The following is a 21,904-nucleotide window of genomic DNA, read 5'->3' as shown; positions in this document are numbered from 1 at the left end:
AGTCGGTGGAGCCTGATCAGTGGATGTCTAGGGTCACCCACGCGGTGCCACTGGCGTGCGGCCAAGGGCCTGGCTTTGAGAGTCGCTGCTGACCTGGGTGCTCTGGCATCTGCATGTCCAGACGGGTCCCCACCCCACTGGGTCCCAGCTGGGAGCTGGGGTTGCACCAACAACCAATGCAAGTAGGAGGTTCTCCCCGAGGCCCCTCCACTCCTGGCCCTGATCTTCACACAGGCCTTTCAGGCCGCTCCTCCTCACCCACGAGGCCCAGTGAGAGGACCCCAATTTGGCTTTCTCCCCCGAGGCCACTGCATTTCTGGTGCCCTCCCTCCCTCCCTCTCTAAGGAGAGCCACAGCTGGCCTGATCCGAGGCCGGGCTCCTCCACGCGCCTGAGCACAGCGGCTGTCACGCTTCCCCACCATCACCCGAGGGAGGCTCTGTTCCCACACACGTGCTGGCCTCCGCTCCAGAGTCTGCTTCCCTGAGTGGGGGTGGGGGTGGAGGGTCAGGACGTTGCCTCTCCCCAGGTGTCCAGGTCCAGCCTATGCTGCTTGTGGACACAAGCAGTTGGGCCAAGGAGCCCATGGGGCCCCGGGAGGATGTGGGCCCTTGGTGTAACCCCAAGTAGATTCAGAGGTGTCTGCTGTGCCCCATGGGCCAGGGGAGGCGGTCAGGGGGGCAAGAAAACCCCACTCTGGTTTCACCTGGTGTCTTCACACATGGCCGAGAGGACAAAACCAACACCCGGGGAGAGACGGACGGAGTCCAGGGCCCGGTGGACAGGTGGGGAGGAGGGGCCTGTGCCCTCGGGCTGGGGTGAGGACGTCACTCAGGGGCTGCCCCCAAAGGAGGGGGTTTGGAGATGTGCGGGGCTTTGGGGACAGACAGGCAGACGGGTGGGGGACACGGCACAGGAGGATGACTCGGAGGCAGAGAGCATGACCTGCTGGGGAGAGCAGGCAGGTCACCCGGAGAAGGAGGCACAGGTGCTGTTTGGTCATCCAGGAGAGCCCCGTGCTTCAGCTCTGCTCACTGGGCACCGTCAGCAGCTCTGGAGAGAGGGATAGTCAGGCCAGTGTTGCTCAGGGACTGAGGTGGGGCCAGGCCTGCACCTCCTCTCAGGACCCCACAGCCGCTGCTACATCTCTCAGAGGCAGCAAAATGGCGGGAGCTGGGCTGGGCCGAAACCCTGAGCCTGATGCGCACCCGAGGGCCCCAGAGCCCGACCCGGGACCGCGAGGAGGCGTCTCCTGAGCAGCAGACATGATGAGTCTCAGCTCCCTAATCTCGGTGGCTGCAGAGATGAGTAGAGACGCGGAACTGGGGCCGGAGGGATGTTACCTTTCACCCCCAGACACCCCCTTTCACTTCCCCTCCCCCAACTTCCAGAGCCCTGCGGTCCCCACAGACAGTCTGGGCCTCCTCCTCCCGGATCCCTCTCTCCTCCTCGCACCCTGTCAGGAGCGTCCTGGGCCCGTCCTCACTGTGCGCGGGGCCTGGGGCAGCAACTGACTGGACACTCCCCCTCAGTCCCGGCCTGGGCTCCCGGCAGGCCCCGGAGGCTCCAATCCTGACACCCCCAAGGGCAGAGCAGAGCCCCTGACGCCCCGGACAGGCTGACCCCTGTGCCCAGGCTGCTCCTCGGAGAGCTGCCACAGAAGTGAGCACACTCACACACGTGTACTCACACTCACACACGTATATTCACACTCCCACATGTATACTCACTCACACACACGTATACTCACACTCACACACCTGACCACACACACTCACCCTCCACCCATACTCAGTGGACGTAGGGGCAGATTCCGGCTCCACCTGAGAAGTCCCTGGGGCTGCATCAGCCACCTGCTGTTCATGCACGTCAGGCAGGGGACACACCCCACAGCTCAACAGCGGGGAACAAGGTCAGGGTGCAGGGACAAGGAAGACAGGACACACTGCTACGCCTTACTTGGAGACGCACGTACCGCATTAGCGTCACAGCAGACTGGGAAGGAAGCTGAGGTTGACATTACTCCCAAAACAAGTGCCATATTCCTGACAGCATCTCCTTGAATACATTCACAATGTCGTCAAACATTGCACCTAACTTCCTCCTCTACATTTTTTATTTGCACTTCACATTGCCTCCACAGCGATTTTTCTTTCCCTTTCTCCCTGGGGTTTATCAGCATCTTCCTCTGCCACCAGTTTAATTTCATTATTCAATTCATTCATGTACATTTTCTTCAAGTTCCCCACATTTTCTTTGAGCTTTTCTCTATGTCCTTGTAGATGGCGTCAGAGAAGCAGGCCCCTCCATTACTCTGCACCATCTTCTCTATCAGCTCCACCAGCTCCTGCACCTGAGCCTCCTTCTCGGCCTCCTCAGCCCTGTTGTTGAAGGCGCAGCAGCCCCCAGTCTCCCTGATGATGCTTCTTGGCTTCACACCTGCCTGTGCTATAAACTCGCTCAGGTTGCGATTCTCCAAAGCTTCCTTGCCCGTGAACAAGATCATGCGCTTCCCGATGGAATTCCTGAAGAGGTTCTTGATAAACACCATTGTTTCCTGCTTCTCCTCCGTGTAGGGGTTGGACAGCCGCATCACCATGACTATGGCGTGGGGCCCCGGGCCGAGTGCAGGACACACCGGCTGATCTCCAAACAGGTGGTGTCCAGGCTCTCCCTGGTGTTAAAGAGCCCCGGGGTGTCGACCACAAGAAGCCTCCTCCCCTACCATTCCCGGGCTGCGGCCTGGCAGTGCTTGGTAACAGCGTAGGGACCAAATTTAGATTCAAATACTTTTTCCCAAGGATGGTGCTTCTTGTGGCACTTTTCCCACTTCTGGTCTCCCCACAAGCACAATCTTCAGAAGGTCAGCCATGGTCCACCAGGAGGTCTGAAGGGCAGGTACTTTTAAGATTTTAATAAGGAATTAAAAAAAAAAAGATTCAGATAAATATCCAAATCTTCATTTTCTTTTTTCAAACCCTCCTGGCTGTGTAAATGGCGCCCGTCTCCTAAGGCAGGGGCTCACTGAAGTCACTCTCTGGTGTCGTCTTACTGCTCTGGTGTCTGCTGACGGGGCCTCTGCCCTGTGAGGAAAGCAGCGCCCACAGTGTTACATCTGTTCCTCCTTTTTCCTCGTGAGTCGCACATTTTCTGATCTCGGACAGACTCGGGTATTTGCTTTTGATCTGAAACCTGAGGGAGCTGGTGGGAGCACGTAGTGTTCCCTCTAGGGAAGAGCTGGTTAAAAAGCAGGAGCATCGGACACTCAGAGTGTGGACTGGGGCGGGGGGGCCTTGGGGCGCCACCTGGGTGTGGGCAGCTGGGCCAGGGGACTCAGCCCAAGAGGATAACCCCTTGGGGCGGGATGTGAGCACTGCCTGGTGTTTGTGTTGCTCTGGGTACACGGTGAGCGAGTCTCATTTTCTCAAGATACCCAGAAAAAGATAAATTTGATGTCATTGTTTTAAAAATACTCTGATGTTTAGAAAGACCAGTCTGGGGTGTCTTGTGATATAGTGACCAAGTGTTTGCGGTGAGCTTCTGGCATCGGACACAGAAGTTTAAAAGCTGTTCCTACGCTGGCTGGTAACAGAGATCAAATCATCTCTTTAAAATTGCCTGTGTGTGTTGCTAAATGCAGGGGATCCTTGTGGGCCCTGGAAAATGACTGTGACTGTGAAGACTCCACAGAGAAAGTACTCGAGGAGCTGCCACAGGGAGCCTGAGCCTGGAGCTCGCCCAGGACCATCCCACCAACCCTCGGGTCCAGACTCCCCGCCCTACTCACGTTAACCCGGGACGGGCAAAAGAAAACCTTACGATGCCTCCTAGGAGGTGAGCATCACCTGAGCTGTCTGACCCGGGCTGCAGCAGCAAAGACCGTGACCCGTGCCTCCCCCTGTGACCCCAGCACAGCCCTCGGGTAACGTGTCAGGAAAGAGAATCAGCAGCGTTGTAAGCAATGTCGCATCCTGACTCGTGGGGTTTGTTCTAAGAACCGAATGGTGAGGTGGTACTGACGAAAACTCAGTAAGGGAAATTTGCCCATATAATCCATTAATAGCCATTCATTTTTAGAACATTCCCCAAAATATGAATTGCAACATCCTTAATTATCTATTTGTCTATCTGTTAGGGGGAAAAGGCTGTCCTAAAGCTAATTCCATACAGGCTTTGTGGACTCCACCCCCACCCCAGGCCAAAGCCAAAGACACTGGGAACTCCACATCCCATCCCCACCCAAGGGAAGGTGGCTGGGACCTGAGGGTGGGGTGTAGCAGCCAGGTTGATATAAAAGGCAGACACGTGGGCTTTGGGGGGTCCCCCATTTGGGCTCTCCGCCAGCTCGCAGCGTCCGGCCAGCTCGGAGAGTGCCTTTGGGTTTCCAGGTCGGTGGATTGGGTAGGACGCATGAAAGACTTTATTTCCCTATTTTCTCCCTGAGTTGTCCATTTTCCTTCTTTCCTTTTCCCTTGTAAATAAACCTTTTATCAACCTTTTGTGTGTGCCTGCAGTGGAGTATTCGTAAGTCCCTTTTAAGCGTGTGGGTGAGGACCCACAGCCAGGAACCCATTCAATATCGGGGCTGCTCTATAACATATACATCTTGCACCAGAGACAGCAGCTGCCTTAGCTGGACACGCTCTCACTCCCACACTGCTTTTTTGGGGGGCAGACCCCTGGTCAGCACGGGGAGAAGTAACAAGGACAGGGACAGGAAGGGACAAAACACAGGGTGGTGGTGAATCACCCAAGGGAGCTTTGCAGGGTGTGCTGCAGGAGGCCTTGATGCCCCAGCCAGATAAGATATTGGCAAGCAGCGAAGCCCAAAGGGCCTCACACCGTGGGGCCGAAGCTAAAGGGCCTCACACTGTGGGGCTGAAGATTCCTTGTGCCTCACACCGTGAGGTTGAAGATCTAACATTCCTTCACTTTTTGTTCTTGGTCATAAATAAGAAAAAAATTTCCCAAAAAAGTACATTAGGCACTATATTATATGCATCAGTATATTGCAAATAAACGGCATGGAAAATTAGAAACTAATTATTAAATGATTTGGCCTACTTGACAATGGAAGACAACTTATTGAGCATGCCTGACAAGCATTACAATACAACAATCATAGTAGGTCCTTCTATTTTATTTTCTCTTGAAGTTTCTTGGGAAAGTTTTTAATATGAAGCTATTTGAGTTAAGGAATTTCTAGGTAGAAAAAGTTCTGATAGCTGAACTGCAGCTGGTCTCCGGCTGAAGGTCATGTGAATAGAATAGTCCTTTGATGCTTAGGCTTTAGCTGATAGGGATGCACTGGCGGTTATTCACTATTTTAAATAATTGTCTAAATGAAAAAATAAGTAGTTTTAACGTTAGGTCTGGTTTATTATCTATTAACCTTGAAAGCTGCCGTCTAGCTGAGACCTGTAGGAGCCAGTAGTCTATGGGAAACATAATACACTAATTGTTTTTGCTTTACACATGATAATGTATTTTGTTATTATTATTACTAATAATGAATAAATAAAGACCTGCTGAGTCTTTCGGCAGAAGATACTAACACCTCACCAAGTGTCGGTGTCTCCTCATTCCCTTCCCCTCAGCCCTTTCGTTTTCACCGACGCCGTCTCATCCTTTCAGGAATCCCTGACATGGTCCTCGGCAGGTGCTGGGGGACTGGGCAGGGGACTGGGCAGGAAACTGCACCCCCAGCCACACAGGCCCCAGCGGGGGCACCCCTGCAGGGGTGGGGCCCAGCAGGAAGGCCTAGCTGGCCGGGAGGGCAGGCCCTGTGACCATCACACTCCTTGGGGCCAGCAGGAGGGTCCAGGTTTCACCCCCAGAAGCAATGGCCCACGACGCCACAAGAGAAGGCCCGCGCCCCCCAAGCCTAGCATGGTGGACTTTCCTAAATTTACCCCAAAACACAGACACAAACCGAGCCCAAGGGACTTGGGGTTTGCGGCTCTGAACTTGAGGCACTGGGCTGCACCCTGCCTTCCTGACAGCAGGCAATAGCTGGAGAGAGGGGGACCTGAGACCCCAGAGGAGGAGAGACAAGCACCACCCCACCGTCAGGATGCAGATTTCATTAATAAAAAAGACAAAAAGCCCCATTTAAAAATAGACAAAAAGGGCCTCCCTGGTGGCACAGGCAGTTGAGCTCTTCCCTGTGAAGCTGTCCGCAGCCTCTGCAGCAACGGTTCGATCCTGGCCAACTACCGAGGGTCCCACATGGTGCGGCAGACCTCTCCTGTCGTGCCCGCTGCTCCCCTCAGCAGTGTATTTCGTCAGTCTGCCTGTTCTGTTCCCCAATCTGTCTCTGGTGAATCCTCTCCCCTACCGCACATCTGTCCTGTACCCCAGTTCTTGTGCAAATGAATAAATAAATCTTTAAAAATATATAATAAAAATAAAAATAGACAAAAATATGAATAAACACTTCGACGTATTACAAGACGAGTCTGGCCTGCATGCGGGTCGCCACACAGCCTGGAGGCCTTGCCACAGCCCGCAGCCGCCTCCTCAGGCCTTTCGAATCCCTCCCTGCCCGGCGCCAGCCCTGGCAGCCACGCATGGCCAGGGTCCCCTGGTGGGAGCGCGTGGGATGCATCCATTCAGGGCCGACACATCAGACCTGGTGGAGCAGAAGATGGTGATGTCAGCACTAGGGTGATGACGTCACACCCACCACCCACGTGGGCAACTCGGAGACTTGTTGACTCCCAATCCCAGAGAAGGCACCGCAATTTTAAAAAGGCTTAGATGATCCAGATGCCTTTCACAAGAGGGAGGGGAGAACTCCAGAGCCATTGCTCAGGGTCCAGGCTCCACGCTGTGGGTAGACAGGGCTGAGGGCTGCTCTCAGGCGGGGAGGCGCTGACCTGTGACCAGCCCCACGAGCTCGCGCTGTTCTGGGCTCTGCACAGCGCTGGGGAGAGACGGCGTCTCCAGAGCCTCCTGTGCCGGCTCAGGACCCCACAGTCTCTGGAGCCCCCGCGGAGCCTCTTGCCACCAGAAGCCGTGGGTGCAGTGGGTGCTCAGCGTGTTCAGGGGGCCAGAGGACCAGGAGCAAACCCCACCAGCTCGACTCTGTGTCGCCTGCAGTTGTTATAAATGACACACCTCCCCGGCCCCTCAAGCTGGGGAGTTTATCATCTCAGCGGGAGGAAACTGTTACCTGCGCACACCGGCCAGAGAACGAGGGTGACCCTGCCAGGGGCTCCCGTTGTCAGGGGGGGTTGTCACACAGCAACACCAGAGACTAAAACAGCACAGGGCCTCCCTGGTGGCGCAGGGCTTAGGGCTCAGCTCTATCAAGCTGTCACGATATTGCCACTGCCGCCTGAGTTCGGGGCCAGCCAGGGAGCTACCCACAGGGCGCAGCAGACCTCGCCTGTCTCCCCGCTGCTCCCCTCAGCAGTGGATTTCAGTGGATCTGCCTGTTCTGCTCCCCACTCTGTCTCTGGTGAGTTCTCTTACCCCCCACACCTCTGGCCCGCCCCCCAGTTCTTGATTGCATAAATAAATAAAAAAAATTTAAAAACTTAAGAAAAAACCTGCAGTGAAGATCAGGGAAGGTCTGAAGGAGAAAGAGAAAGAGGTAAGGTGGGGACGATCTGCCAGAGAGGTGGTTCCGTCACGGCGGGGCACTGCGTGCGGGATGGCGCCTGAGAAAGAAGAGAGAGAACAACCCGAGGCGGCATCATCTGAGGTCCGCCCCGCCACGAGCTTCCAGCCAGAGAGCCTCCTGCTTCACTAAGGAAGCCCAGGTACCCCCTGCGCCCCACTGTCCACAAGCCTGTTGTGCCCTTTACGTTCATGTGAGAACTTGTGCTCCTACCTGTTTGGGGGCAACCGAAGGAGAATCAAAGGGGATTTTCTCCCTGTGGTGAGAAGTGGAAACAGGGTTGAGTCTCTTCCCTGGAGGCCACTTCAGCTACGGGAGCCTTCACAGGGTGCTCGCCCTCAGGTATCGGGGGGCTGTGCCCAGGGTCTGCATGGGACAGCGCAGGTCGCCAGCGGTGCCAACACTTGGTGTCCTGGGGTTTATTTCAATTTTCCTAATAGCGTCTTCGCCAGCTGTGCTGCTGGTTAAGTTTGTTGGTGCGTGAGGGGGCAGGAGGGGTGGGGTGTGGGCTCTGAGCGGGAAGAGCAGGAAGATGTTGATTCTGGTTCATGGAGACACAACAAACCAGCCCCAGCCCCGGTGGTTTAAAAGAACAACCATTTATTTTTCTCATGAATGGGGGTGGGTGGGGGAGGGCCTCACCGTTGCTCTCAGGCACATGGGAGGTCCCGGGCAGTGGGGGCGTCCAAGTCCATGTCGCCTCGCCTGCTCTACAGATGGAGGGTCAGCCCCAGTGGGCCAGCGACTTGGAGTCCTCTCTGGGGGGCTTTCGGGGGCCAAGTCCAAGGGCGAGCACCCAAGGGAGCAGGGGGCAGGTTCTGTCTCCACCTGAGAAGTCCCTGGGGCTGCGTCAGCCACCTGCTGTTCACCCACGTCAGGCAGAGACACAGACCCCACTGCTCAACGGCAGGAAACAAGGTCAGGGTGCAGGGACAAGGAAGACAGGAGACCCTGCCACGGCCTCACGTGGGGACACATGTACCCCATTAGCGTCACCGCAGACTGGGAAGGAAGCTGAGGCTGACATCACTTCTCAAACATGTGCCGTATTCCTGACGGCATCTTCTTGATCACATTCACAATGTCGTCAAGCACACCGCGCCTGGCTTCTTCCTCTACATTTTTCATTTGGTCTTCATATCGCCTCCACAGCTCTGAGATTTTTCTTTCCCTTTCTTCCGGGATTTATCAGCCATCTTCCTCTTCCACCAGTTTCATTTCATTATTTAATTGATCTGTGCAGATTTTCTTCAAGTTCTCTTTTTTTTCATTAATTTTTTTCTCTATGTCCTCGTAGATGGCGTCAGAGAAGCAGGCCCCTCCGTTGCTCTGCACCATGTTCTCTATCAGCCCCACCAGCTCCTGCACCTGAGCCTCCTTCTCGGCCTCCCCCGCCCTGTTGTTGAAGGCGCAGCAGCGGCCCCCACACTCCTCGACCAGGCTTCTGAGATTCACATGTGCCTGTGCTATAAACTCACTTAGGTTACCATTTCCCAAATCTTCCTTGCGTGTGAACAAGATGATCATGTTCTTCATGACTGACTTTCCAAAGAGGTTCAGGATCAGCGCGATGTTTTTCAGCTCCTCCTCCGTGTAGTGGTCCAACTGCATCACCATGACAATGGCGTGGGGCCCCGGGGCGAAGGACAGGACGCACTGCTGATCTCCCTGCAGGTGGTGTCCAGGCTCTCCTTGGTGTCAAAGAGCCCTGGGGTGTCAACCACTAGAAGCCTCCTCCCCCGCCATTCCCGGGATGCTCCCTGGCAATGCTGGGTAACAGCAGCCGCTGCAAGTTTAGAAGCAAATATTTCTTTTCAAATGAGGGGTGTTTCCCTTGGCACTTTTCCCACTGCCAGTTTTCCCCACGAGCACGATCCTCAGAGCGCTGTCCTCACTGTCTGCTGTGTTCACACAGGAGGGTCTGGAGGGCCGGCAGGTTCAGGTTTTAAGGACCAGAAGAGGCAAAGGGTCAGTGTGAGTCCTGGAACCACCCTCCGCCCCCGCCTGCTTTTCTCTCTTGTCCCCCTGAAAGTGTCATCTGTGTCCTGCTGCTCCCCAGAGACTCTGAAAGATGCAACAGTCCACCTACTGCGCAGGGAACAGGCTGCAGAGTTTTCCCACAAAGAGTGACAGTTACTTTCAAGGGGACTCATTTCATCCTTGAAAGATCTGACCCTCTCAGTACTATGTCACCTATTCATGATCCTCCCACATTCTGTCAGAGTCCCTGGACACCCAGACCCAGGTCATGGTGGACGGGCCCCTCTGGTGAGAACGCTGACCTTAAGATGAGGTTTAAACTTGAACCTGGAAATGTGGTATCGTGTGTGGTTACCCAGCACGTCCACCCCCAGATCACATCCCAGGAGGCCCCGGGTGCGTGGACTGGCCGGCCAGACCCTCCCCTCTCCTCCCCAGGTCCGAGGGAGCCGGCGCTGATGCCCAGGACGCTGAGGCTGCTCCTGATGGGCAAAAGCAGCAGCGGGAAGAGCGCCACTGGCGACATCATCCTGGGCCAGCGCGAGTTCGAGTCTCGGCTTAGCGCCCAGCCGGTGGACCCAGGCCTTCCAGAAGGCGCGGCGCAGGTGGGCCAGACTGGAGCTGGAGGTGCTGGACGCGCCCGACCTGCTGTCCAGCAGGGAGCCGGCCAATGTGGCCTGAGGGATGCCTGCGAGGCCATCCGGCCGTCGGCCCTGGGCCCGCACGCCGTGCTGCTGGTCACACAGCTGGGCCGCTTCACCAAGCAGGACCGCACAGCGACCCGGCGCCTGCAGGAGATCTTCGGCCTGGCCATGCTGGTGCGCATGGTGCTGGTGTTCATGGGCAGGGAGGACCTGGGCAGCGGTCCCTGGACGAGTTCCTGCACAACACCCACAGCCCCGACCTGGCCTGGCTGGACGTGCTGTGTTCACGGAGCCGCTGCAGCTTCGACAACCGGGCCGAGGGAGCCGAGCAGGAGGCCCAGCTGCAGGAGCTGCTGCTCCAGGTCCAGGGCGTGCTGTGGGAAAGTAAGGGCCACCCCTTCAGCAACGTGGCCTACCAATACTGCCAGGAGCACCCCCCGCCCCAGAACGTGCTCTGGGAGCTGCTGGGCCAGGGTCAGGCTGCCGAGGAAGGGCCCCCCGGGGAGCACTAGCTGGAGGGCCTGCGCGGGGTCCAGAAGGAAGCTGAGGGGACTCACACAGGATGGCTCCTGCCCAGGGTATCCATTAGAACCTCTGCTGGACTCCACCAGGGCAATCATGTCCTGCCAGCCTCCCTCGCCCCTGGTCATCTTGCAGCAGGTCACTCGCTTACTTCCAGGGTGACTGACCAGCCCAGGCCTCAGGCCACGCTGTCTGGTGTGGTGAGACAGGGGTGTGGGCCCCAGTCCCGGCTCTGTCAGGCCCGTCATCAGGTTGTCCAGGGCACACGGCTCCCCTCCCTGTGCATCTATAGAGAAAGAGCCTCTCCCCTCAGGCCTTCACCTCTTGAGATGCTCGTCTCTACCCTATGGACCTGAAGCTGCCTCGGGCAGCCTGGACCTCATGTTCCTGTGCACCCCAGCGTGGGGTCCCTGCAGTCACTCGTTCATACTGATGGAGCGTAACGAACAGGAAATACCTGCTCTTGTGGGGGCAGGATGTGCACGGGCTTGGAGACACGTGGGAGGAACGGACATGGACTTCATCAGCAACCCACTTCCCACTAAACTGTATTCAGTTTTCATATCCTTGTCATTCCTTGTCAGGATTTTGGATTCTGTTCCTGTCTTCTGCTGTTCTGCTCCTGTGAATAAAGCAGTGATGGGGTGACTGCCGTGTGGACTATGCTGTGGCAAGCTGATTCCCCCTCAGCCTTCCCTCAGGCCTTTCCTCTTTGTGTGAAAGGTAAAATCACTTGTTTCATTTTCAAAAAACAACCTGACTGGTGCTGGCTGTTGGAATTCTCCTACATTTACACATGAATTTTTCGGGAATTGGCAAATACTTCAAGGTTAAGTGAATCAAGGTCACCTTGTGCCTAAGCTGACAAACTCAAGGTCAGCGATGGTGAAGTAAAGCTAAATCCTTTGCATTTCCATTAGGATAAGAAGACAGGTGTCCTTCAGGTGTTACTGTTTTAGCTTTACTTGCTAATATCAAAATAGGTCATACGGGCATTTAACCAGTGACACCCATCCACTCGAGACACAAGCCAATCAAAACATGTCATTTATAAAAAATTTGAAAGGAATTTTCTGTGTTTATATCAAAATGGTGCTTCTGTCCTTACTATAAGAGTCAGAGAAGCTGCTTCCCCCAACATTTCAGGAGGAGAGATCAGTGCTGCTACCACCCCAGGCTCTGGAGAATGGGGAAGGCCCTTTCCAGACTTCCAGGAACCCCACAGTCTGGGTGCCAGTCCGAGGGTGGACTGAGGTGCAGTGAGGAGGGAGGGTTGTCTTGGTCAAAGCTGTCAACTGTTCTAGTGAACTTTAAAATGGATGAACTTTAATATCTATTGTTGGTGAACTATAGAATGTATTATTTTAGAAAAATCATCTCTACTCTGGAGTAAAGCAGGAAAGCCAGGGATTTGGGGTGCTTGAGGAGCGAGTGAGTGCAGGGTTGTTTGCTCCTTGCTGGGTCAAAGCAACTGTTAGAAGTCAAAGGATGGTTTCTGACTCCTAATCCCCCTGGAATGGCATTAGTGAATGATGTAGAAAACACAAAGCAATAATTTCAAAACCACTATTTTGAATGTCGTGGGAAGTACCAAGTACAGGCAGATATAGAGGAAGGATGCTTGCGAGTGACGTGTCACTACAGGCCTTCCCAAGGTCATCGTGTTCTGCCAGTAACTGAAGTGCTGCTGGAACAAATTCAACATTCTTCAGGCGATAACAGGATCCAGAGTCTCGACAGTACCCGGCGCACTATTATTTATTCTTCTCTAAATAAGGATACAAAGCCATGCAGTTTCTCTCTGTGTGTTTCTATTACACAATTTTTGGTATATCTGTTTTCATGATCATTCCGTTTAAAATACTTTGTTTTCTTTGTGATGTCCTTGTTTACTTGTGAATTAGAAGTGTGTATTTAATTTCCAAATACTTGAGTAATTTCGAGGAAATGCAGTTTGTGCTGGGGGAGCCGCCTGCCCAGAGGCTGCTGAGCACGTGATATCCTGCTCCCGAGACCTGGTCAACTGGCTCAAGCCCCATTCCTGAAGCCCGAAGTCCACAGACCCTTTTGCTCTTTGGGGGAATTTTCTGAGCTCATTTCCTCAACCGTCCCCCTGCTGTCTCCGTCATGGCCACTGTGCTCTGGCCTGGTCTGCCCCACTATGGGCACACTGGAAAGGCAACAGCTGATGCCACCCTGTGAGGATCCAGCCCCTGGGCCCCAGGCCGTCCCCTCTGACTGGACAGGAGGGGTGGGTGCTTGTTCAGTGCAGGTCAGGGCATCTCCAGGCCTCCTCGCCACCAGCACGGAGGGTCGACCGCCCGGGTGTGAGGACACTGGGAGCCCGGCATCCATCAGACCACTTCCTGCTATTATTTCCACATTTCAAAACAGGAAACACACTGAAGAGAGTGTCCTCTCCCCTGACCTGCGGGGACCAAGCAGGGCCTGTCCTGGTTCCTTGTTTCCCTCCACAGGCGGCCAGAGTCCTCTCCCTGGCAGCCAGCAGCAGCCTCGCGGTCCATCCACAGAGCTCACAGGCCTCAGGCTACGACTATATGCGCCAAACTCAGGGTAAGGAGAAGCCGAAGACTCTGGCCTCTGGCCCATGACATGGTCTCCACCGCATCTTTACCGGGAGGCTCCCAATGTGTGGCGCCCACACCTGACGAGATCTTATTTGATGTTTCTTTATCTGCAGTTACCGTCACGACCCTGACGGGAAAGCATCCTTAGAGCCCTGGATCAGCTGGAGCCTGAGGGTCAGCAGACCCACCTGGGCCATTACAAAGGCATTTCCACTTTTCTCTTCCCAGCGCAGGGGTTAGCTCTGTGGAGGCCTCTCAGCAGGGGCTGGTTCTGTGGCCAGCAACTCTAGGGATGCGGAATCTCCTGTTCCACGTGTCCACTGCATTGAAACCTTACACTGCAGTTATTCTGTCTTTGGTTCGCAGGGGAATATCCATCCCCTTCCTGGGAAATTGAATGTTCACATCAGAGCTGCAGAGTCAGCAGCTGAGCCCGTGTCCAGAGAACGGGGCCTGAGACTGAAAACCGACCCTCTCCAGCTCCTCCTCGTCTCAGTGACCCTCCCAGTCTCTGTGAAGTGTGTGTGATGTGGAAATCTCTCGGGACTGCTCAGGGCACACAGCACCCGCGTGAGGCCACTGCCAACCCAGATGCGCGGGTCTGTATGGGGGTGCCCCCGGCAGCGCCGCCCCTGAGCGAGACGGGCCCTGCACAAGGCTCCTCTGTGGAAACCGCTGTCTCCACGGTGACGTCCACACTCACACCCGTGCCACCAGCACAATAGACCCGCTACCAGCTCCGCTTTGCCTTAGAGACACCGTCACCCTCGTCCAGGTCATCGGACCAGAGATGTGGGTCACACTTGATTCTTCGCTTCCCTTTTCTCTCCACGTTTCACTGGTCGGCTGGTTCCTTTGGCTAAAGCTGCAAATTTCATTTTTCTCCATCTTGAAGACCCTCATTCTAATCCAGGCTCCCCCCCGCCCCCCCACCCCACGTCTCAGCAGTCTCCTGACGGGCCTCTCTGCTTCCACCCGTCCCTTCAGTCTACTCAAAAGCCTGGAGAAATATTTTAAAAATATCAATCATGGGGAAAAATTGTAGTGGATCTTTCTCTGGCTGCAAAGTTCTGTAGTTAATCCCCTTCTTCTACACTTTGTGGTGAAAGTTTTGCTAATCGAGGGATGAACAAACCACCCTTGGTGGTATTTCCCAATTTGTTAGATTTTTTTTTTAATTTATTTATGCATACAAGAGCTGGGGTACAGGCCAGAGGTGTGGGGGGGGTGAGAGGAATCACCAGAGACAGAGTGGGGAGCAGAACAGGGGGATTTACTGAAACCCACTGTTGAGGGGAGCAGCAGGGAGGCAGGAGAGGTCTGCTGTGCCATGTGGGTAGCTCCCTGGCCGGGGATTGAACTCGTGCTCAGGGGCTACAGATAGCTTCATAGTGCCCAGACCTGAGCCCTTGTGCCACCAGGGAGGCTCCTTTTTCCCAGTTAGACACCCAGAGTCCTGGGGTGAGGAGTCAATTTCCCGGAGAGGAGGACACGACCCCGGCCTGCTACGAGGGTCTGGGGAGGCTGGGGTGTGGGCTCAGACCCCACGAGTGTCCTCACAGGCCGTCTGCAGGGGACCCTGCGGGGCGAGGCCCGCCCTGGAGAGGGAGCGAGTCGGGGAGACCAGGCCCCGGCTCAGCGCCGTCGCGGTTCCTGGCCCAGGGGGCAACGCGGGGTGCGCCTGGGGCCGCGGGTCATGCGCAGCCCTCGTCACCCCGGCTCTGCGCAGCAGCCCTGCGGGGGGGCCTGAGCCCCAAGGGAGCTGAGCTGCTCCAGGCGACCCCGGTGGGCGCAAGCCCGTGACGGGGCGTCTCCGGGGCCCCCATGACCGTTATGCGGCATCCCGGGGGCTCCCCCGTGACCGTGACGCGGCGTCCCCGGGGCCCCCAGCGCAGCCTTCCCGGGGGGCCCCCAAAACCCGTCCCCGCCCGCCTGGCCGCCCCGGCCCAGCCCCAGCCGCGCCCCCGGCTCCCCGGGTCCTGGCCCCAGAGCCCGGACCCCGCACCCCCGCAGCCACCCCGCGAACTGGCCGCCGGCGCCCGAGGGGAGCGCAGCGGAGGGGAGAGGCCCCGGGGGAGACTCCGGGCGCCTGAGGGGGGGGGGGTGGACTCGGGTCACGCGCCCCCCGCGGCGGGGGCTCTGGGGACGCAGCAGGGCACAGACTCGAGGGTCCAGGGTGGAGCTCGGCCTTACAGGGAGGGCATCGGGGCTGTCGGGGGCCGGGGCGGGAGGGGCGCAGGTGAAGCCTCAGGTGGGACCCGGGTCAAGGTGGGGTCACGGTGGCCCCGCGGGCACCGACACCGGGTGGGCCCGGAACGGCCGACGGGCCCTCGGGGTCCGGCCCGCAGAGAGGGCGCGGGGTGGGGGGGGGCGTCTCCTCCGGCCACGGCCGCCCCCGGGCCCGGGCAGGGTCCGCGGCTGCTGCTACGCCGCCCGCGCGGGGGGAGGGACCCTCGGGAGACGGAGCCCTCGGGCCGGGGCGGCGCTGGCGGGCGCGGGGCGTCGGGCCCCCCTGAGGTCTCGGGGCGCTGGGCCCCCGCCCCAGAGGACGCGGGTCCCGTGAGCCCCACGCCGAGGCCCCGACTGGTGCTGCCAGTCCAGACAGAGCTGCGCCCGCCCCTGTTTTTTATGAGAAAGGAAATAAATTTTAATGAATTAATTATGTGCTCACTCAGTTTCAAAAATAGTTTTTAAAAATAAGGTTTCTCCATCTCCCCCGACCCCCCGTCACTACTCTCCTCCTCTGCGGGGTGACACTGCGCAGGCCTTGCTGGCTGAGGGGACAGAGGACACCCCAGGGAGGGGGGTTGCACCAGTGGCCCCAGGAAGAGCCTGGGAAGGGGTGGAGTGAAGGTGAGGACGGGGCTGGGGCCGCAGGGAGCTCTCGGTGCTCCCGGGGGGCGGGGGGAGCCCCAGGAGGCGGAGGTCAGGCTGTGTGGACGCGGGCTGAGCGGGAGGCGGGTGAGCTGTCCAGGACCCGCGTGTGTCCTGAGGAAAGTGGGAGCCGCCCGGGGCTGACTGTTCCCGTGTGACCCACAAGCAGGGGTGGGGGGGTTGGGGAGCCCTGTCCCCCCTCCTGCTTCAGGCTGTGCAGGGAGCAGCTCCCCAGGCCTGCTGCTGCCCCTTCCTTCACACCCTGCCCCGGCCCCCTCCGTGCAGGAAGCAGCTCTGTGTTCCCCGGAACCCTGGCCGTGACCTTTGAGGGGCCCCTGCTTCCTGACCCCATCCTGACACCCCCACATTCCCAGCAGGGATTTAGCTGTCTTGGGGCCACGGACCGGCTCTCTGCCCTCAGGCGCGTCAGAGCCTGATTTCATCTTAAAACAGGAAAAGCTCACACACTCCGGAGACAGTCGGCACTGCCTGCTCGGAAGCAGGAGCCCGGGGTTCAGGGCCGCAGCTTGTGCAGAAGCACCCGGAGCGCCGAGGCGCACACGCAGGGGCCTTGCTGGGGTTCTCAGTCAGAAGGAGTCGGTGGAGCCTGAACAGTGGATGTCTAGGGTCACCCACGCGGTGCCACTGGCGTGCGGCCAAGGGCCTGGCTTTGAGAGTCGCTGCTGACCTGGGCGCTCTGGCATCTGCATGTCCAGGCGGGTCCCCACCCACAGGGTCCCAGCTGGGAGCTGGGGCTGCACCAACAACCAATGCAAGTAGGAGGTTCTCCCCGAGGCCCCTCCACTCCTGGCCCTGATCTTCACACAGGCCTTTCAGGCCGCTCCTCCTCACCCACGAGGCCCAGTGAGAGGACCCCAATTTGGCTTTCTCCCCTGAGGCCACTGCATTTCTGGTGCCCTCCCTCCCTCCCTCTCTAAGGAGCGCCTCAGCTGGCCTGATCCGAGGCCGGGCTCCTCCACGCGCCTGAGCACAGCGGCTGTCCCGCTTCCCCACCATCACCCGAGGGAGGCTCTGTTCCCGCACACGTGCTGGCCTCCGCTCCAGAGTCTGCTTCCCTGAGTGGGGGTGGGGGGTGGAGGGTCAGGACGTTGCCTCTCCCCAGGTGTCCAGGTCCAGCCCATGCTGGTCAGTGGCCACAACTGATGGCGGGGATGTGGACACAGCAGGTGGGCCAAGGACCCCACGGGGCCCCTGGAGGAAGTGGGCCCTTGGTGTAACCCCAAATAGAGTCAGAGGTGTCTGCTGTGCCCCATGGGCCAAGGGGAGGCGGCCAGGGGGCAAGAAAACCCCACTCTGGCTTCGCCTGGTGTCTTCACACATGGCCGAGAGGACAAAACCAACACCCGAGGAGAGACGGACGGAGTCCGGGGCCCGGTGGACAGGCGGGGAGGAGGGGCCTGTGCCCTCGGGCTGGGGTGAGGACGTCACTCAGGGGCTGCCCCCGAAGGAGGGGTTTGGAGACGTGCGGGGCTTTGGGGACAGCCAGGCAGACGGGTGGGGGACACGGCACAGGAGGATGACTCGGAGGCAGAGAGCATGACCTGGCGGGGAGAGCAGGCGGGTCGCCCGAGAAGGAGGCGCAGGCGCTGTTGGTCGTCCAGGCGAGCCCCGTGCTTCAGCTCCGCTCGCGGGGCGCCGTCAGCAGCATGGAGGTCGGCGTGACTCCTGCTTCCGTGTCAGCACAAAGACGCCAAGAGAGGGAGAGTCAGGCCAGGGCTGCTCAGGGGCTGAGGTGGGGCCAGGCCTGCGCCTCCTCTCCGGACCCCACGGCCGCGGCTGCGTCTCTCAGAGGCGGCAAAATGGCGGGAGCTGGGCTGGGCCGAAGCCTGAGCCTGACGCGCACCCGAGGGCCCCAGAGCCCGACCCGGGACCGCGGGGAGGGTCTCCTGAGCCGCAGACGTGATGAGTCTCAGCTCCCTGATCTCGGTGGCTGCAGAGATGAGTAGAGACGCGGAACTGAGGCCAGAGAGACGTTACCTTTCACCCCCAGACACCCCTTCCCCCCGTCCCCCTCCCCCCAATTCGAGGAGCCCTGTGGTCCCGGCGGCGGGTCTGGGCCTCCTCCTCCCCGATCCCTCTCCCCTCCTCGCACACGGTCAGGAGCGTCCTGGGCCCGTCCTCACTGTGCGCGGGGCCTGGGGCAGCAATGCCTGGACACTCCCCCTCAGTCCCGGCCTGGGCTCCCGACAGGCCCCGGAGGCTCCAGGCCTGAGACCCCCAGGGGCAGAGCAGAGCCCCTGGCGCTCGGGACAGGCTGACCCCTGTGCCCAGGGGGCTCCTCGGGGAGCTGCCACGGATGGGAGCACACTCGCACACGTACACTCACTCACACACGTGTACTCACACACATTCACACTCACACATGTATACTCACACTCATACACGTATATTCACACTCACACATGTATACTCACACACACGTATACTCACACTCACACACACACCTGGCCACACACACTCACCCTCCACCCATACTCAGTCGACATAGTCATACACAAACCCACACACACACACATCTGATCACACTCACCCACACATAGTCACACAATCACACGCATGCAGTTGTTTACAGTCACACACTCACATACTCGCGCACACACACTCACACTTATGAAACCATACACCCTCAATCACACACTCAGTCACAACTCACAGCACACACACACACTCACACTCACACCTGGGCTGACCACCCACCCCCATTCACAATGTCTCCTATTTCAGGTCTTAGCTTGAGCACCCCGAGGAGGAATTTGTGAGAGACAAAGCAAGGAAGTTCTTTCCTGGGGGGTGGGGGAACGTCAGGGAGCAGGCGAGGTCAGGCCACAGTGGTCAGAGAGGGTCGCCAGGCCCCTGTCCTCCCAATGGAACCTCTGTCCTGAGAGTCCTCACGTGGTGACAGGATCTGAGCTGCCCCCAGAGCAGCGTCCCTGCAACAGGGGCCACTAGCTTCTGGCCTTGCTCCACTGCACAGCCAGGGCCTCTGCCAGAGCCTCCCCCAGATCACCTCTGCCCCTCCATCTGGCATCTGTCCATCTGTCTCGCCCTCCCAGAGGGGCTGGTGACTGGGCTGTTCTGTCAGGCGCCCATCGCCACACCTCAGGCTGCACCCAATGTGCACCCAGAAGAGGAGGCCAAGCCTGTGTACACAGAGTAGGAGGGGGCGTGAGCTGCCACCAGGACTCACCGGGCTCCGAACCCCGTTGACCTGGGGTGGAATGAGGGCCGTGGTGGATGGCCCGAGTGTCCACCCGGGTCAGCGCTGCCAGGCCCACCCACCCGCTGTCAGACAGCTGGGGGGACCAGGGGACCTGCAGGCTGCTCCGGAGGAGACCACGGGTGGTGAGCAGACAGGGGGTGGTGGTGACCGATCCCGGGGCTGACAGCAACGACCAGGCCACAGTCACTAAAAGCCTCTGGCCCCGGGTCCGGCCCAGGGTGGGCAGAGAAGGCTGGTGGGACACTGAAGGGCAACCCCAGTGCTTTTGCTCCCTCCTGGCCCAAATAACCAGGGGTCAGGGTGGCCACAGCCCTTCCTGGAGTTCCGGGTCCCCTCCGCACCTCCCCACAGACCAGACTCCACCCTGCATTCACACCTGGGGTCAGTGGAGGTGCAAAGTCACCTGGGGGGCTGGTCAGGAAGAAAGGGGTCCACATCCCATGCCCTTCCCTGGCCCCCAGGACAGTGTCTTCCACTCTCTTCCTGTCGCCTTCCTGCAGTTGAACCCCTTTTCTTTACAGCGGTGGCCACAGCCAGTGCCCTGACCAGGGGGTCTTGTGCACCTCTGGAAGCAGCAGACCAAAGCCCGGGGACACAGTGGCCGTGGTCAGGGCAGGTGTCTGCTCGGGCTCCGCAACGGCCACGCAGCTGTGAAGACACGCGGGGCTGCTCCTCCTTCCAGACCAGAGAGGGCATCGGCTCCTCCTGATGAGAGGGTTGGTGAGTGTGCCCACCCCCCCCAACCCTGGGACCCGCTGCCCTGTCTTTATGACCCCCAGAGAGGAGGCTGGACGCCCCGGGTCAGGCCAGCGGGAAGGAGCCATGCAGCCCCGAGGTCGGCATGGGACTCGGGTCGGGACTCGGGTCCTGGGTCAGGCAGGTTCGGTTCTGGCACCGGGGATGCGGGCTTGTGCTCACTGCTCTCGGCCGGTCCCCGGGTGCGGGCGACGGGGGCGTCAGACGGCCCCAGAGCGCCCCGCAAGCCGAGCAGGACTGTCCCGCCGGGCCTCAGCCTCACCTCTGCACCCGCCCTTCCCGGGGAGCAGGTGGGCCCGGCCGGCTGCACACGGGGCCAGAGCGGGCGGGATGGGGGTCTCACCATGGGGATCTGCTGGACGGGGCACAGCTCCTGAAAGCCCCTCTGGCCGGCGCCTCCCGAGACCTCAGGCCCGCGCGGGCACCTCTGCCTGGGGGCGGGAGCTCTGAGATGATTCCAGGGACGCTGGATTCTTTGGGGTCACCTTACGCCCACAACAGAGTATGAGACCGAGAAAGGAACAAGGGCCCCCCGGTCTACAGTAGGGCCCCCGGGTCCTGTGGATTAATAAAGCGCCCCCAGTCTTGGGAAACTTCGGGAATGGCTCCCCAAGGAGCAAGGGCGGGGCCGAGCCCTGAGTCCTCCCCAGGAACCCCCTGTGCACCCAGGCCGCGGGGTGGGGGCGAGCAGCCCCCTCAGTGCCGGGAGTGCTCCCTACAGTGCTCCCCTCGCGCTGCTCACCCCACAGCTCCGTGGCGACCGCGTGTCCTGCAGCGCGGCTCCCGCCACCCCCAGCCCGTTCCCTGCACGTTCGGGCCGTGGAGGTCCAGGCCGCCCCCACCAACTCCACCGCGTCGCCTGCGGGGGTGACACCCGGCGCTGGCCCCACTGGGAGCCCCGCGGTTATCTTGGCCAGAGGGAGCCTCTCCCTGCCCGCAGCCCAGTGACCCCGCCTGGGGCGCTGTCAGGGAGGGTGTCCCGGCAGCAGCACCAGGGGTGGAAACCCCACGGGGAGTCAGGGAAGGCCTGACAGAGAACAACGCAACAAACACACACAAAACCAGGTGTCCTGAGATTTATTAGTCAGATCCCGGTGAGCACTGGCAGCCACTGCTATTAGCACACGAGGAGAGTCTGGGAGGGGCTCCGAGAAGCTGTGGACAGAGGGTTTGGAAAGCACTAGGCTGGGAACCCCATGGGGTGAGTGATAATAGAGCCATTCAGGCGGCAGGTAGAGAGGCCAGCGGGGAGGAGTGTGCCCCGGGTTAGGGGTGCGGGTGGTCAGATGACACTGCAGGGAGGAGGGAGCAGGTCTTCAGGCTGCGATCTCCTACCCCCAGGGGATCCCCGAGTGGACGGCCCTTGGGAATCCAAGCAGAAGACAGAGAGCAAGAGACACAGCGTCTGGGCATGGACATGGGCCCCGGCCGTGCAGCTGGGTGTAGGGGTGTCATGGAGAACACCCCACATCACCAGCGGTGCTCACAGGTAGTGTCAAAAAAGATCTAATTTCCATTTTCCTAAACAAATTTTGTACTCGGACAGATTATTGCCTCTTCTGCAACTGGTTATGTGTGTCTGTGAGGAGGAACAAGGCGGGCCTGGGCTGTGTGGAATGAGATGGTAAAATGTTCATAGTTGAAAATAGAGCCACATAACAAACCATTTCAAACCC

General features: G+C 58.8%; 1 protein-coding gene and 2 pseudogenes across 3 annotated transcripts; 1 reads left to right on the top strand and 2 right to left on the bottom strand.

Moving 5' to 3' along the window:
- Nucleotides 1–2,125: 2,125 nt before the first annotated feature.
- On the bottom strand, nt 2,126–3,747 carry LOC311169012 (GTPase IMAP family member 7-like; annotated as a pseudogene). Its single transcript has 2 exons — nt 3,699–3,747; nt 2,126–2,853 (listed from the first exon to the last, which is right to left on the bottom strand). The product of its transcript is annotated as a GTPase IMAP family member 7-like (transcript).
- Nucleotides 3,748–8,783: 5,036 nt separating this feature from the next.
- On the bottom strand, nt 8,784–9,873 carry LOC311169011 (GTPase IMAP family member 7-like; annotated as a pseudogene). Its single transcript has 2 exons — nt 9,836–9,873; nt 8,784–9,544 (listed from the first exon to the last, which is right to left on the bottom strand). The product of its transcript is annotated as a GTPase IMAP family member 7-like (transcript).
- Nucleotides 9,874–9,911: 38 nt separating this feature from the next.
- Nucleotides 9,912–10,759, top strand: LOC311169010 (GTPase IMAP family member 6-like; the record flags this gene model as incomplete). The annotated part of the gene is made up of 3 exons (XM_084230712.1): nt 9,912–9,999; nt 10,042–10,421; nt 10,466–10,759. The coding sequence occupies 3 exons, from the start codon at nt 9,912–9,914 to the stop codon at nt 10,757–10,759; spliced, it is 762 nt and encodes a 253-aa protein (XP_084086838.1).
- Nucleotides 10,760–21,904: the final 11,145 nt, after the last annotated feature.

Source organism: Talpa europaea (assembly GCF_964194135.1).
Source record: "Talpa europaea genome assembly, chromosome: 3".
Classification (NCBI taxonomy): domain Eukaryota; kingdom Metazoa; phylum Chordata; class Mammalia; order Eulipotyphla; family Talpidae; genus Talpa; species Talpa europaea.
The sequence above is the reverse complement of the archived record's forward strand: the minus strand, read 5'-3'. Positions and strand labels throughout refer to the sequence as shown.